We start from the raw sequence: 18,101 nt of genomic DNA on the forward strand, positions 1-18,101 counted from the left end.
CTTATTTCAGATGAAAGACGGCTAGTTTAGACCAGTGATCTAGACTAACTTTATTTCGTAGGAGCACAGTGTCCCCTGACTTAAAATTTTAGGAGTGTAAGCAGAAAATTTAGGGGCGCACACCGAAATCGATTTGCAAAGTAAATATTCATATTTCCTCTCATTTTCCCTGTATTACTGATAAATACTTGAACAATAAATGCAGAAACTATAATGCTTTCGATTCACATTTTATTGTGCTGCAGTTGACACAACATAATAAACAGCTTACACACCGGATCACAGCTGGAAACGCACCGCATGTTGCATGCTGGTCCGGTTGCAGTGTGCTTACAGCTGCTTGTTTACCCGGTGCAGGCCGCAGCTCTTTTGCATAAAGTACACTGGACTTACACTTCATGCAAATTCGATGGATGCGGTGTGTGGAGATTCCACACATTGTGAAACTGTTCTCAAACATCTAAACTAGCTGTCTGTGAACTAAGACGAGGACAGATTCAGCTACTGAACAGCTTATTTCTCGCCTCAAATGCTTTCAGAAATACTTTTCACAAAAGTGGTTTTGAAATAAAAGGGAAAGTTTACGGCCGAGCTGCTGTGTTTATCCGACTCATCAGCTGGACTGTCAAGTTGAAAGCGTTGTCACGTGAACACGTAGCGGCCTGCTGTTGCTCGAGTGCTGTCATGTGACAATGTTGTGGCCCGCTAGTGAACACCTGCCATCTGTGCAATTTTCAGATGCGGTGCGTTGCCATGCGGGAAAATCGCATCTAATGGACACGCGGCTTTAGCCCTCTTCGTCATTGTTCGTTGTTTACAAGAGTTATGTGAAACCTGTGGATTTGCGCGATAAGCCCCAAGACCCATCTCTTTTCACACAAAAGCCAATTACAGTGGTCATTCGCCCCACCGCTCTGACACATGTTGGCCTGCCTTTTTCTTCTTTGGTGTTTGTGTCTTTTCTTCTTCTTTTGGAGTTAACGTCAGTTGGCAAACCAGCTCATTTGCGCATTACTGTCAATGACTGGGCTGAAAAATTGGCAAATTTACTGGTTGCACATGCGTGAGTAGATGAAAAATTTACTTGCATTGTCTCAAATTTTAGTCGCAAAATGCGACCATGTAGTCGCAGTGTGGAGCCCTGGTTTAGACGTCCAATGAAAGTCAGACCCGTGCTTCATTTGCATAAATGAAACTACTTTATGCAAATCAATTCTGGGTCAATGCACCATTTGTTTAACTACAACAGTCCTGGTACCGGGAAACAGTGTAGCCAGCCCACAATAAACCATTTTTCAAGACACTGAAAGTACTTGTGAAGTAGCTGATCTGATACATGCATTACCTAATAAATTAGTAGAATGGAATCTGTTTTTCCTGTTCTAGGATCTGATACGAGTTCTGATAAGAGTTGCCGATCATATTTGGTACCTGAAGCCATGTGTGACTTATTTCAGTTGCTCATTTCATTGGAATGTGTTTTTCAGTCTGCGAATGTTGGGATAGGGGTGAAGTGTCTAGCCATAGATGACCTGTGGCCCTTTGCAGAGCCGAGGAGTTCTATTCAAGGGTGGTCTTGTTTTTGAGTAGGGGTCTTTAAAACCCACAGAACCCAGGGCCTTGATTGGAGGAGGTATCTTGTACTTTGACTTCTCACAGACACCAGATGTAGTAATCCTATCCTTTACCAGAAGGTATAAAAGCGACCTGACTTCTTTGTTCGGAGAGGTTCATTTTGGCCGGATCCTCCTAAGCAGTCTCTCTGTCTGATCAATGCTGTCCTTTCCATATAATAAAATTATACAGTGGTATGCAAAACTTTGGGCATCCCTGATAATTTTCAAGATTTTCCTTTAGAAATCACTGGTTGCTCGAATCAGCAATTTCAGTTAAATATATCATATAGCAGATGAAAACAGTGATATATGAGAAGTGAAATGAAGTTTGTAGGATTTACAGAAAGTGTACAATAATTATTTAAACAAAAGTAGTCAGGTGCATAAATTTGGGCACCCCAATAGAAAAATTACATCAATATTTAGTAGATCCTCCTTTTGCAGAAACAACACCCTCTAAACGCTTCCTATAGCTTCCAATGAGGGTCTGGATTCTTGTTGAAGGTATTTTTGACCATTCCTCTTCACAAAACCTCTCCAGTTCAGTCAGGTTTTATGGTTTCCGAGCATGGACAGCCCGCTTTAAATCTCAACACAGATTTTCAATAATATTTAGGTCTGGGGACTGAGATGTCCACTGCAGAATGTTGTACTTGTTCCTCTGCATGAATGTCTTAGTAGAATTTGAGCAATGTTTAGGGTTGTTGTCTTGTTGAAGTATCCAGCCCCGGTGCAACTTCAACTTCGTCACTGATTCTTGAACATTGCTGGCAAGAATCTGCTGATACTGACTGAAATCCTTGCGCAGTACTCTCCCATACAGCATCCCCTTGTGGAAAGTGCGCTGAATAGTTGAATGATGCACAGTAACACTATCTGCAGCAAAATCATGTAGGTCTTTGGAGCTGCTCTGTGGGTTGAGTTTGACTGTTCTCACCATCCTTTGCCTCTGCTTATCTGAGATTTTTCTTGGCCTGCCACTCCGGGCCTTAACTAGAACTGTGCCTGTGGTCTTCCATTTACTCACTATGTTCCTCACAGTGGAAACTGACAGCTGAAATCTCTGAGCTAGCTTTTCCGTATCCTTCCCCTAAACCATGATGTGGAATAATCTTTGCTTTCAGGCCATTTGATAGTTGTTTTGAGGCTCCCATGTTGCCACTCTTCAGAGAAGATGCAAAGAGGAGAACAACTTGCAACTGGCCACCTTAAATACCCTTTCTCGTGATTGACTTCACCTGTGTATGTAGGTCAAGGGTCAATGAGCTTACCAAACAAATTTTGTGTTCCAATACTTAGTGCTAAAGGTGTTCAAATCAATAAAACAACAAGGGTGCCCAAATTTATGAACCTGCTTACTTTTATTTAAATAATTATTGCACACTTTCTGTATATATTGTTCTGTAGAGGTGCCCAAACTTTTGCATACCACTGTATTATATTAAAGCAACGGTGTCACCAGATGTTTTATTCAACATCTACACAACCTTGATGTATAAGAAAAACCACAACAAAACTTGGTGCTGCGATTTTGGATTTGTGATGACAGGTCTGCTGATAATTGGCTTGATCATGGGCCTAGGCTTCTGGAAAATTAGGATGACCGCAGATAGAAACGACGTCCAAAATCTGCTGGTCTTTGCAAACGATCGGATCAAGGCTGCTCGTGACCGGAATGACGAACTCAAATGTAAGATGGACAATTTGCTTGGTGTGACTGTTGATTTGAGTCGCAAAGTGGATGCCATCGAGGTGAGGATCGCCACAGCTGAGGTCTAAAAAAGCTGAGAGCAGCCAGGGGGAAGGTGAAATTGCTCCTCTCCCCCGCCTAAATAAGAAGGATACTGATTACATTCTGGCACCACTGGAACGATAAACTCCTCTGGAAGTTTTTCATGACCAAGAGATAGCTCTCCTAACTGGTCCATCCGAGGACGTCTCCATAGCAACCTGCTGTGTTATCACGCTTCCACCCTTGCGAACTGAGACACCGGGTTCTGGGACGGAAGGAGATTGGCTACATGCATACACACACACACACACTTGGACTCATGAACTGAGGACTGAGCTCACATTCACACACACATGCCCACCCCTCCAAGCCGCCTCCACAAGCTTCCCACTCGCAGCGCGCCACCGTATGGCGTAGCAGCTGCATAGGAGACCGACTACTGTGCTGAGCTACCTGTCCCATTACCCCCATCCTTATCCCAACTAACCTTGTCTATTGTCATGCTTTGCCTGTTGCGGGTTTGTTTTTTTCAGGTTTCTTCTCAAATTGAATTTCCCAACCTTGGAGGCTTCATTTGGTATAACGAACCTTTTTTTTTTTCCATTTTACCCTCTGCTTATCCCTACCCCGATCCCAAATGTCTTTGACTTTCCTTTTCCTCAAGACAGGCACACTCCTAAAGGTGCAGCAGCCCGAGCTGCCATTGTCAGGGCAGCTCAAACGAAATTTCATTGTATATGAAAGTGTGCAATGACAATAAAGGTTTGACTGATTGATTTGATTGATTGATCTGTTGAGGTTAAAATAATGTTCATCCTAAATTGGGGTTTATTGCATGTAGAAAGAAAAGTATATTTCTGTCAAATATTACTATTTGACAAAAATGTGATTGTGATTAACGAATTAAAAAGCCTATAACTAGCTAAACTTTTGCTTTGTTGAAATGTGGTGACATTAGCCTAAACAGAATGATGATTCACAGTGAAAATGGTGAGGTGTCATCAAAAGGTGTGTCTGTGGTGACGTGGTGAATTTCGATGTCTCGTCATGACTACTGAAATGTTTATATCTCAGCAAATCCTGAACCTATTTGCCCCAAACTTCACAATCAAAATTTTGGAAAAAGTCAGAGCGCCACCTATTAGTAACAATAAGTTTAGGCATTACATTTGCATGCACCATTGCTCCAAACTTTGTTAAATCATTCTGTAAATTTGTCAGCTGACTCTTCACCCCTTGACAATGCTATAGTTTGAAGATTTTGACTTTTGCTACAATGCTGTTGCCATGACAAAGTACTTTTTGACAGGTCAGGAATGCTGAAAACTTCACCAAAATTACCACACACATCACAGTCAACTCAAGGAAGGCCACTGTATGCATCTTGGCACTGCATGTGCTATAGCGCCCCCTGCAGTAACTTTTATGAACAGCCCTGGCAGCACGTTTCACCTGCGTCCACAATATTTGAGAGCCAGTCAGGATGCACAAAAAAGCCTCTTGGAGCCATACCCTAAACCCAACAAGAAGTCCGTCATTTTGAATCAATTGGACAATTTTTACAGATTTTTTTCATTTTCGAGAGTGAACTCCTCTGAGGGGTTAACTCCTAGAGACCTCAAATTTTGCCAGTACGGAAAACACGATGTCATGATCAAAAGTTATCAAAAGGTTCCTCAAAAGCTGAAAGGTGCGGCCATGGCGGCCCCTGGAAATTCAACCATTCGCCATATAACAAGAACTACTTTGACACATTAGAAATGCTTGGAAATTCACCAAAATTGCCACAGTTGGCTAAAGGAAGGACACTGTATGAATCTCAGCACTGCATGTGCTATAGCGCCCCCTGTAGCATTATTAACAAATTTCCCGCACAGTCCATTTCACCTACATGCACGATATTTGGTGGGCATGTGTAGCACATCAGAGAGAACAAAAAAGTCCTGTGGGGCCCAAACCCTAAACCCAACAGGAAGTCCGACATCTTCCAGTAATTGTGAGATTTTTGGTAATTTTCGCCATTTTCAGTGGTTAACTACACAAAGGGGATAACTCAGACTTCATGTTTAATCACAGTCCTGTCCTAATCGCATCCATATGGCAAAACACATTCACAGCATGTGCCAGAGTGCCCCCTGCAACATTTTAAAAGATAACCTCCACAGCAAGATTAACCTACAACTACGAAATTTGGTATGCAAGTGTGGTACGTCAGTGCAGACAAAAAAGTCTCTTGGACTCATCCTCTAAACCCAACAGGAAGTTCGTCATTTTGAATTAAATGTCAGATTTTTGGTCATTTTCAACAATTAATTTCTCACAGGCAATAATTCCAAAACATTTGAAATTGGGACAGTATATACAACACACCTTCTGGTTGAATATTTGTGAAAACCGTACGCAAAACTCAAAGGGCGTGGCCATGGCAGACAACTGAACTCTGATGTTTCGCCATGAAGCAGGAAGTCTAGCGTAAGTCCCCTGTACATGCTGCAATCTGCCTCAAACTTTACATGTGTGATCAGAGTACAGTCCTGATGAATTCCATAGACCAATGTACAGTCATAGTGATAGCGCCACCTGGTGGATGGACAGGAAGTGTTGCATAAATAACCTGTACATGCTCTAATCTGCCTGAAATTTAACCTATGTGCTCAGAATCCAGCCCTCATCACATTCACGGGCCTAAATGCACTCTCAGTCACAACATCGCCTGATGGACATGCTTGGGGTTGCGGAGCAGCCAGGATGCAAGGACCCATCGTCACTGTAACTATGACAACAAGTGAACACTATGTCCGCTGCCTGCTGATGATCAAATGACTGCGATCTTACTTCAAATTGCTGGTTGCGGACTTATCGGGACTTAACCCTTAAAAAGCCAGGACTGAGTATACTCGGTTCCCGCTTACTTGTACACACAGCCGAAACCGAACATTCTCGGCTCAACACGTGTGACTTGTTTATGATTGCTAATCAACATAAAATATGCACACACCCATATGTTTAAGTCAACCAATGGTAAGATATAAACATTGGCCCCAAATTTGCATATTTCAAACGATAAAGCCATAAGAGCTGTTATAACGAAGCTGCAATTACGAAGCTTTTATCGGGGCCGCATACCGTAATAACACACCCATGCCGGTCGAAATTCACAATGGCGAACGTCTATGACAATGCGAACTCGCAAGACTTGATCGATATTTTTATGGAATAGGTGGTTTTTAGCATATGTTTTAGTATATGTACTTCTCCAGAAATATGGCTGTACATGCAAATATACACAAAATAACAGGGCCTTGTAAGGGTTAACCATCAGAAATGATACAAGAAACAATTGATCAACTTGTGGGAGTGTTTCCAAATCCCATCAATTCCCACCAACCGCCACATATTTAGGTCACGCGATTCAGTATCTGTACATAACGTACACATGCAAAACACACACCTGTGCTTATCGCAAGGTAATTTTTTATCTTTATTTTTATACCTTATTTTTTAAGGTATTTTTTATAGATTTCATCCGTCTGAAATGATACGACTGGGATGCCTTGGCGGAGTATTGTGCTCTTGGAGTGCATTTCATGTTTGTTTTGTGTGCAATTGTCCGTGGAAAATTGTCTTGCTTGAATGCGGTCCGTGGTACAAAAAAGGTTGGAGACTGCTGCCCTACAATATACTTAGTTTGCTGGCAAGTTCTCTATTAAAAATCTAAATACATCTCTGTGCATATAGGATGTAGGAGAAAAAAAAACAGAACATAACCAACACTGCTTGCATACAAAGAATCTATTACTATATGCACATTTTGCAGTATGACATACCCCTCCACGGTGCTGTAGGGGTCGAAGCTAAACCCAGCTCAAGCTCCTCCCTCAGTTCACCAGCATGCTTCACCAGCAGGCGGAGGAGACGCAGGGTGGCCATGACGATTACATCATCATTGCTCTGCTTGCTGTTGTGATAGGACAGCAGGAATTTGGGGTCATCCTCATCTACAGAGACCTAAAAACACACAGCAGACTGTTAGAATGAAGGACTGACCAGCAGGCTACCCTCACTCCCAGTCATGGTTCTGAAAAAAACAACACACTGCTTGTTGTCATCAAGCCCTTAACAATCAGGCAGACGCTATCATCACTTACGTGTCCCGCATTGAGCTTAAGAAAGGTGAAATAGGCTTGGCAGGAGACGCGGTAGAGTCCAAAGATTCGATCAACCACCTGTCTCCAAACTCGGATCAGACCATCTGTGACAAGCTGGCCTGCCTCCCCCAGCCAGGGGCATGAGCCTGTGAGCTGTCGCCAGATCACGTCAACCATGTCATCCCCATCATCTTCCTGCTGCAGAGCCATGTCCTCATCCTGGTAACATGATGTCATATCACACCTCTACCACTTCAATTTTGTTTCAGGTTTTTGCAGCATTCAAACTGAAATAGTCGCATACTTAAACATGGTATTGCAATTCTGAGTGATGGTGCAACCAGGCCTTAAAAAATTTAGTGATGGCTGTATCTTTAGGTTACTTTGTAACCCTGACTCTTGAAGTAGCAAAACTGATATGCATATGATGGGATATGCCCTCTCCCTGAGAGCAGCAAGGCTCTTGGTTGTTTACCAGATAACTTAATAAAATACAAGAGAGAACTAAACCCTCAAATGGTTGGTTAATGCACGTTGGAGTTGCTGCTGATAATGCTCGTTACCAACAAGTGCTACAAGTCTTCATGCAAGTTGATACACAATCTGTTGAAACATTCAGTTCATCACATTCAGGTGGAGAAATGCAGTTTTTGACCACTTAAGTCCTAGTTCATCTCTGACTACCCTAGATAGAGTGTGTAGTTATGCTGGCAGCACAGAGCCTACACACTGAGTTACTTCATAAGTTCAAACAGAGGTTGCAAAACACAGTCTCTACCTGTATGCCAGTAGGTCGACACATGGCCTGTCCTAGAATGCTGAAGATAGTGTCCTTGTCTCCTTCACCGGTGGTTGGTGGCAGCAGATCCTCCACTTCCTTCTTTTCCCCAGGAAGAAGAGGCAATCCTTCACCTTGGCTGGAGACAGGAAAAATAAAAAGTAATATTCCTGCTGTATACAAGTGATAGGTCGTATTGGAATATTCAGCTCTGAAGTGGTAACTATACATGTATTCCACTGAGTTCACTAACCTTGCATTATCCACCACCTTCCTGCCCCAGCGGTAAGCCCAACTGGCCAAGGCTGCCCAGGATTTGGCTACCTCTGGAGCCAGGCTGGTGGAGAGCTGATAGAGTTGGCCCAACACAAAGTCTGGCTCTCCAACTCCCACATTCACTGCACAGACAAGAACATTAAAATTAAAATGATTAAAATGTAGCTAGAATCAATGTTATTACTGTTATTTAACTTTTCGAAGAAGGAAAAAAAATCCCCAAATGTGACACTGTTGAAGTTTAAGTGTATGCATATGCATGTACATACATACAGTCAGGGGAAAAAATTATTAGGTCACCCTTGTTTGCTTCAATTTCTTGTTCATTTTAATGCCTGGTATGACTAAAGGTACATCACCTGCAGAATACAATGAACACGAAAAAATGCAGCTGATTACATAATACTTGATGTCCTATTTGACATGCTTAAGCTTAACTGTATTCCCAGGGTATATAACAGGCCACGTCATAAGCAGCACTGCACAAGTAAAGGACTACAGTGGTTTCCTGCTTACATTCAAGCCGAAGCACAACTCAGAAGTTGTTAGCTCTCACATAATGCCTAAAACAAAGAATTATGTGAAGCCACAAAAGCAGCCATCTTGGCACTGCTGGAATTGGCATGAGTGAGAGACAGGTAGCAAAAAAATGGAAGATCTCCATTTCTTGGTTCATTACACCAAGAAAAAACAAGCCGGACATGGTACTACCAAATTGGTCGCTGGTCGCAACAGGAAACGTCTTTCTACCCCACGAGATGACCGTGCACTCATCCATACCTGTGTCAGGAATCATTGTCAGACCTCCAGGTACCTTAAAAATGATTGGACATTGTAGAGAAATGTGACTTGTTCAACAAGGATAGTTGGAAACAGACTTCTTGAAGCTGGTCTGAAGTCACACAGGGCGCAGAAAAAAACCCTCATCAACGTAAGGCAGAGGAAATCCTGGTTACTCTTTGCTGGAGATCATAAGGATTGGACTGTTGATGATTGAGCTAAGGTTCTCTTCAGTGAGGAATTCAATTTTCGGTTGATGCCTCAAGTCAAATTACTGGTTAGAAAGGAAGCCTGGAGACGCCTACAAAACAGACTGTCTTGCCTCTACAGTTAAACCAGGGGGTGGATCAGTGACGATCTGGCGTTGTCATGTACAGGGCTACTCTTGAAAACTGTCTTCTCTCATCAGCTGGAAAACTCTTTCCTGCCTCCAATGACTGGATTTTCCAACAAGACAATGCCCATGCCACATGACAAGATCAGTTAATACCTGGATGGAGAACCAGAACATTCAAACCATGCCTTGCCCTGCTCAATCACCAGATCTAAATCGAATTGTAGAAAATCATCAAATGCAAAATGGAGAACCACAAGCCCAAAAACAAAGCAAATTTGTTTGAATTTGTTAACAGGAATGGGCTAATGTAACAGCAGAACAATGCCAGAAGCTGGTGGAGAGCATGCCAAAATTCATGGCTGCAGTCATCAGAAACAACGGTTATGCAATGAAGTACTAACTCCTGTGTGTATCATGTGACTAAAACAGACAGAAAAGAAAACATAGAATGCCTAAAAGCACTGTTTTTGGAAGTGCAATGCCATGGCTGATGATGTAAGAACTTAAATGATTTCGGTTAATATCAAGAAAACCATGGAAAATGGCTAGATATCAACTCTTAAATTGAACTCTTATGAGCTATTTTTGTTATCATTGTATTTGTTAAAACAAATGTACCTTTAGTAATACCAAGTAATAAAATGAACAAGAAATTGAGGAAAACAAGGATGGTCTAATAATTTTTTCCACAACTGTATGTCGACAAGTACTAAGGCTTTCATGAGTGTTTAGTGTGGATACTTTAACGTTAATGTGTTTTATTAATGTAGTGATGTCAATTACTAGTACAGTACTTATGTTACCTGAAGTCTCAGCAGTGATGTGGGGAATGCCCTGATCCTCAAGGGGAAGGTCCAGCAGAGAAGCGATATTCCGGCTTAAAGGTGACATACTACCCAAAATACTGGATGAGTTTACTGTTCCCGACTTCTTTATCACCTAGGACAAACCATTACTATTATTTTGTTCTTTTTCCCTTACTAACCCTTACTAACATTTTCCCTTACTTACCCAGTGTATAGTCGGTGTAAAGGGCAATAACAATGACTAACTTATTTTAATGTTTAACGGTAAAACAGCACTATGACAAGAAAATAGCCAATAACTCAAATACCTCAACCATAGAGATTTTTTTTTATTGTATTTTTACAAAATAGGTTAAAAATGGCACTAAGCACAAAAGGCCATTTGCACCAACAAATACTTTGTCTGGTAAATATTTTAAGAAACTACATACCTGTTTAAGTTGAGGTGTCATGTCCTTCCAGTCAACCACAAGCCATTTGCAGAGTGTTAGCAAAGAGCGGCAGGCTGCACTTTCATTCTTCCCCACACGGCAGTAGGACAGAGCAGCGCTGCTCAGCATCTCCATAGCAGACAAGGACTGGCCTGTGAAAAAAGGACAACTGCTTAGAGGGAATTGAAGACAGTGTCCTGAGCATCATCATTAGCGCACTCTAGAATACAGTAGTTTCTGATACCTGCATAACTGGGGTCAGGTCCTTGGCAGGCGGTGTTTTTTGACCCATGTGCCTCTAACTCTCACGAGTCAGGGTGGCCTGAGGTCTGCTTTTGACAAATTCTGATCTTTCCTTTATATTTCACCTTACAAACTGTTGATTTTGCTTTGCTTGTTCTTTTTTCAGCACAACTTCACCTGTTTGATTCTACAATTATTTATAGATTTTGATATAATGTATGAACACATGACCTAAAATTGTAGAAAGCTCAAGTAGGAAACAGTTAGATTCTTTACTGTGAACACCATAAACATGTGTAACCAACCCTTTTCAGAACTTAGAATGCAAAAAATAATTTTTGTCATAAAATAATGTGCAAATTTAGCAATCAACACAGTTATACCACTATTTGCACTAAAGTGCTGGAATGTCAGGCACTTCTGCACAAATATTTACAAAATCCTCAGAAGTCACTCCAAAAAACTTTTTCTGTCCACTACCGTCTCTGCAATGGCAAAAAACAATAGAAACGGGCTTTAGGACCATGGGGAGAATCTGGAGTCCTGGTTTATTCCATTGCCAGAATATGTTTGTTGTAATTCTTTTTTTTTTAATACATCTGAAGCAAAGTCTTGATTTTCTGTGCATCTTATGTCTTCTCTGTGTTTGGCAGAGCAGTGATCTGTGGTCAAAGCCAGTGAGAGACCTGTTTGATCTGTGGGGGAGGGAGGAGAGTCAGCTGTCAGCCGCTCTCAGAGCACAAGGGGGCGGGGGAGACAGAGAATGAGAGAGCAATAAAAACACAAGAGATCTATTCCCTGGCTAAAAAAAATAAAAAAAATTGGTAGAAAGTTCCAAATTTGCATTTTGGCCATCTCTCCTCTGTGTATTTCCAAAACGTTCCCAGAGAGATAAAGACGCCCAGCGTGAGAGCATCTGTCTCCAGACATCCCAGCCAGAGCGTCACTGCTCCCAGCGTGGGAGTTGCTGTTTGTTTTTCCACATGTCACTAACCAAGACCTACAAAACCAAGGGCCCATCCACACGAAGACAAAACGAGGTCTAAACGCAAGAAATGCAAGTTTCTTGCCAAATCTGCGTATCATCCACACGAAGATGGCGTTTTGGGGGTCTGTAAGCGATCATTTTTGAAACCAGGTTCCAGAGTGGAAAGATTTTGAAACGCCGTATATGCAGCTCCGTGTTTACTGGCTATCCGCTACTTTTCAGATACGCTAGCGTCATAGTTTCCGATCTTCACAATAGTCAAGCTAAAAGTCAAAATTCACTTACGGCTTTAAATGGGATTCAAACCCCAAATGAAAGTCCTCTGTTTATCTCATCCCCAAAAGTGGCACTATGTCCTATAATTACTATGGACTTTAAAGTTTTTTTTATACTCCAGTCACAGGCTAAGTTTTCTAAAGGCAGAAAATGGAGCCAGGAGAAGATGTGGAAGCCTCGTTTTCCATTGAGATCACTTCAATTATAATATTCTGAAAGGTATTTGGAATTTTTGTCCAATGACACTGAAAAAAGACAGAGCAAGAGGGGATAGATCCCTCTTCCAGGACAATGTATGTACAGAAAAGCAACACAACAGAGTGGCAATCTTGACAATCAAGATGACAAGGTTATAGAACACAAACATACGAAGACTACAATCCAGGAGAACATCAAGTAACTTCCAGGTCTCACCTAAAAGATACAGTTTAAGCTGTAAAAACTTCTCCTACACATCTTTTTACGACATACAGGAAAGAGAACTAACACATGGAGACAAAGGTAGCAAAGAACAGAGCATAGCTTCTGAATGCGTGCTATCTTTCACCTGCAGTTCTCAGGACTTTGGCCTTTTCGATCTGGATTTCTGGTCCCCATTTCTCCCCTAGAGTCCCCTCCAGAGTAAGACGCCTGAAGGACAGGATTAGTTCATCTTGTGGTTTCTCTTCTTGAGTCCCATCACCGCAATGGCTAAGCAGGCGGGATGCCAGGGCAATATTGCCTTTTTTCCGGGCAAATTTGACAGCAGTCAGACAGAGTTCCATTAAATGGCCGTCTATGGAGGAAGAGTAACCTAGGCAAGAAAGACGATGATGAAATTATATAATTTTAGTTATATTGTGAAAATAACATTTTTATCTTATCTTAGAGTCAGCATTGTTTTCTTTGTAGTACCATTCAGCAAAATATACACATACACTGATAAAGCAAAACACATTTAATCTGCCTAATATGCTGTTCACCCCATGCTGCCAAAATTTTGAAATATTTTGAGATAGAATAGAATAGAATGAGATATGTTGTGATGAGATAATGAGTGCGATATGCTTCATCTTTAAGTGGTCACAGTGTTTTGGCTCACTGGTATACACCATTAAGTATATCTTCGACATAGTATTGTGGTACATTACCCCATGCTGCCAAAACTTTGAAAAGTGTTCTGATGAGAAAATAAGTGCTATATGTTTCATCTTTAAGTGGTCATGGTGTTTTAGTTCACTGGTGTATATCATGAAGTACATCTTCGGCATAGTGTCGTGGTACAATAATTTAACTTTGCCATGCTGTACAGTGGCAAAACACATCATGCCAATGAGGTTCATTTACTCACATCTGATTAGTAGAGTTGAAAGCTGGAGAAACCATTTAAAGATATCTATTGTATAGCCTCAAAATTTAACAATTTCTGCAAATTACGATGAGTTTTGAACTGAAAATTATGTTTATGGCTTTGTTTTCCTAAATTTGAGGAATACAGTGCGGGATATCAGTAATATGAGTGTTTTTTCCTCCACAAGATGTTCAGAGAAGCTTCAGTGTGTTTGGAAACATTGGCTCAGAGTTTGATCAATATCTGCAAAATCAGACAGCAGTAGGATCCATATGTACATCTCCAAAAAGACAGAGCTGATCACATTTACATACTGAACAACAGTCCTGGTAATTAATTACATTCTAAGAAATTATCACAGAGAGCAGATCAGTCCGGACCAGGATATGTTGGCAAATCACACCCTTTAGGTCTATAGACCTAAACGGTAAACTGTCACACACAGAATAGACGTTTAGTTCCCAGCTGTTTAGGACTATTTCTTTGTTGTTTTGTTGCATGCCTGCAGCATCAGATAGCAGCAGGATTCACAAGTCTCTCCAAAAAGAGAGAGGTCTATGGTTTTCCTTACAGGGAAACGACAGTAACTTCATTGATTAGGTTTACAGTAACTACAAAATATCACCAACACAGAAAACAGGCTTTTTCAGGATCAAACAGCAGCTGTGAACATTTCTTCATCTCAGGTAAGCTGTCCCACAGAGTCACAGTTTATCATCTGCAGGATTATATCACATCACAGCCATCCTCATGTTAAGTCCTAAACTTTCAGTATCATTGTTTATGAAATCAGAAAGAAACTGGGTTGATCATTGGGATACTGATCAGCTGTTAGTAGTTTTGTTTTAATCTCTTATTGCATTAATGCGTACCATACATCAGAGTGCATTTACCAGGGCTGGCCCGAATAGTGGTTTCTGGTCTCCGGATATTCGGGCCCTATTAAAAATTAATATCCGAATATTCGCTCTGCCTCATAACCCGTAACGTCCGACGGGGGGGTGGCGGAGATGGCCCAAATATTCGGATCCATTCGTCTGGTCTGCCGGACCAGAGAAAACCCGCCTGAGTATTTGGATCCATTCGTCTGGTCTCCTGGACACAAATTTTGCACACTGCCTTCGTTTTGTCTTCAGTTAAACTGAAGAATTCCCAAACAGCGGAGGTCTTCGGCATCTTGACTTGTGTTTATGCAACGAAGTGAAGCCTGACGTCAGAGTCGGCAGCCACCCGGCCATTCGGGTGGTGGTTACAAACACGAATGGATGAGCGGAGATGAGCCGAACACGGCGGGATGAGCCAAAGTGGGCCGAAGATGAAGGGAGGAGACGAGCTCTTAATATTTCTATTTTCGTCTGGGGGGAGGAGCGGGTGATCACATAGACATATGTGTATATGTTATAGACATATGTGTATATGTTTATGTGATCACACGATGGGATGAGCTGATGTGGGCCGAAGGCAGAGGGAAGACAGAAACGCTGAATATTCGTTCTGCCCGGCGAATATTCGGATACCAAAATTAATATCCGGATACTGCCGTAGCGAGCAAATATTTGGGTCCAGCCCTAGCATTGACTAGTCGTTTGTGAATGACAAATATTGTGCATGTATACTGGCGTTTTCCGGCAATGTGGGGGGGCTTTGTGTAAATGCAGCACTGAGGAACATTAACGGATAAGTGACCCATGTGTGAAAAGGGCTTCAATAACAGAATGCCATCACTTTAAATCGATTAAATAATCCAGCAATGTTCCAAGACTGAAAATGGCTTAAAATGAGAACATTGTAGACAATATATACATCTTTGTTTCTTATATACACTGCTCAAAAAAATTAAAGGAACACTTTTTAATCTAAGTATTGCATCAAATCAGTGAAACAGGTGGGATACTGATTTGGTCAAGTAACTGAGGGGCTTTTTAGTCAGTTTCAGCTGCTTTGGCGTTCATAAAATTAACAACAGATGCACTAGAGGGGTAACAATGAGACAACCTCCAAAACAGGAATGAGTTTACAGGTGAAGGCCACTGACATTTTTTTCCTTCCATATCTTTTCTGACTGTTTTTCACTAGTTTTGCATTTGGCTAGGGTCAGTGTCACTTCTGGTAGCATGAGGCGATACCTGGACCCTACAGAGGTTCCACAGACAGTCCAACTCCTCCAGGATGGCACATCAATGCGTGCCATTGCCAGAAGGTTTGCTGTGTCTCCCAGCACATTCTCAAGCGCATGGAGAAGATTCCAGGAGACAGGCAGTTAGTCTGGGAGAGCTGGACAGGGCTGTCAAAGGTCCTCAACCGATCAGCAGGACAGGTATCTGCTCCTTTGTGCAAGGAGGAACAGGATGAGCACTGCAATAGCTCTACAAAATGACCTCCAGCAGACCACTGGTGTGAATGTCTCTGATCAAACAATCAGAAAGAGATGTAATGAGAGTGGTCTGAGGGCCCAGCGTCCTCTAGTGCCCGCTGTGCTCGCGGAGAAGCCGTGGAGAACGTTATGCTGCCTGTAACATTGTTCAGCATGACCGGTTTGGTGGTGGGTCAGTGATGGTGTGGGGAGGCATATCCATGGAGGGACGCACAGACCTCTACAGGCTGGACAATGGCATTCTGACTGCCATTAGGTATCAGGATGAAATCCTTTGACCCACTGTCAGACCCTACATTGGTGCAGTGGTCCTGGATTCCTTCTGATGCACGACAATGCCCAGTCTTATGTGGTAAGAGAACTCATGCAGTTCCTGGAGGATGAAGGAACTGATACCATTAGCTGGCCTCCACACTCACCTGACCTGAATCCAATAGAACACCTTTGGAACATTATGTTTTGTTCCATCCGACACCATCAGGTTGCTCCTCAGACTGTCCAGGAGCTCAGCGATGCCCTGGTCGAGTTCTGGGAGGAGATACCCCAGGACACCATCTGTCGTCTCATTCAGAGCTTGTCCCAGCATAATTAGTCATGCATACAAGCACATGGAGGCCATACAAACTACTGAATACCGTTTTGAGTTGCTACCAACAAATTTCAGCAAGATGGACAAGCCTGTCACATCAGTTTTTCACTTTGATTTTGGGGTGTCTTGAATTTACCCCTCCTGTGGGGTTGATAATTTTCATTCCCATCAAACAATGTGGCACTTTTCATTCCTAACACATTATCCAGTCCATATCAATGCTAAGGTCCAGTTTGTTTGTTTTTTTCCCTGTATTGAAATATAATGTATTTTCAAAGTGTTCCTTTAATTTTTTTGAGCAGTGTATATAATCAAAGGGTGGCTATTTTGAAGAATCTAAAATATAAAACATGTTTAGACCAATTTTACACTTTGTTTACTATACAATTCCATATGTGTTCATTTATAGTTTGATGTCTTCAGTGAGAATCTACAATGTAAATAGTCATGAAAACAAAGAAAAAACATTAAATGAGAAGGTGTGTCCAGATTTGTGACCGTTAGTGCATGTCTGCATTCTTCGGTTCAATAGTTAAAGTGAGAAAGCCTCTGTATAGACAAAGCTTTACCTCTGCTCAGTTTAGCAAAACAGTGAAACAGAAAGGTTAAAATGTCTACAAAAGAGTACTTAACTGGGAGGACATTTCAGTTCTGTCACCCCTGCTCAATTGCCCACTATATACAGGCATACAGACTTCAAGTGGATTGTGGCCGTGCACTCTGAGTTGTTGCCCCTACACCTGGGGGCACCTCTTTAGCTATTAGGTTGGGTCTCTTAAGAGGTAGGCAAGCAACCGCCGCAGTGCCATGCATGAATAAAATTCCTCCCCTCCGACTGGAGAGAAGTGATGCCTGCAGACCAGAATCTGCCATGGCCTGGTTGCTAGGGTACTGACTATCTCAGTGGCGTTCAGGAGGTCATTAGGATTAGGCACTGCCAATGCAACTTCTCCAGAACAGGGTATATCCTTTCCTGTAGGAGAAATGTATAAAGCTCTATGCTGGGCCATGTGTGCGCCAGCGCCATTGATACCGTTAGGCCCCAAAACACTTTTTTTTTTTTTTTTTTTTTTTAAATCACGTCCCTCACACTACAAGTCTACCAAATCTACTTATTTGTACAGTGTGAAAAACAACATCACCAAATTTGATTGCAGCGGTGAGCTACACAGTTCTACTAAAAATGGGACAAGTCAATCGAAAAAAAAAAGATTTGATCACAACTTGTTGACTCGTCCAGTCGTCATAAACATTAATAGGGCATTTGTGGAAATAGAATGAAGTGTTTCTAGTTAGAAAGTGACAAGCATGACATGAACCTCTTGGATTTTGACTGTATCCTTACCAGGTCTGGCAAACAGACCTTAGGACTGTGCTACACAATTTTACTACAAATA

At 41.9% G+C, this 18,101-nt stretch overlaps 1 protein-coding gene across 2 annotated transcripts in view; it reads right to left on the reverse strand.

The window, feature by feature from the left end:
- Positions 1-18,101, reverse strand: part of smg1 (SMG1 nonsense mediated mRNA decay associated PI3K related kinase) — a 238,923-nt gene that overhangs the window by 104,909 nt on the left and 115,913 nt on the right. For both annotated transcript variants that reach the window (XM_051941283.1, XM_051941282.1), the window contains exons 29-35: positions 12,959-13,204; positions 10,905-11,056; positions 10,471-10,606; positions 8,528-8,672; positions 8,275-8,413; positions 7,497-7,715; positions 7,176-7,356 (exon numbers count right to left, since the gene is read on the reverse strand). In XM_051941283.1, the coding sequence (XP_051797243.1) occupies positions 7,176-7,356; positions 7,497-7,715; positions 8,275-8,413; positions 8,528-8,672; positions 10,471-10,606; positions 10,905-11,056; positions 12,959-13,204 (1,218 nt within the window). The remainder of the gene's footprint in view (positions 1-7,175; positions 7,357-7,496; positions 7,716-8,274; positions 8,414-8,527; positions 8,673-10,470; positions 10,607-10,904; positions 11,057-12,958; positions 13,205-18,101) is intronic.

Source organism: Acanthochromis polyacanthus, chromosome 21, assembly GCF_021347895.1.
Source record: "Acanthochromis polyacanthus isolate Apoly-LR-REF ecotype Palm Island chromosome 21, KAUST_Apoly_ChrSc, whole genome shotgun sequence".
Classification (NCBI taxonomy): domain Eukaryota; kingdom Metazoa; phylum Chordata; class Actinopteri; family Pomacentridae; genus Acanthochromis; species Acanthochromis polyacanthus.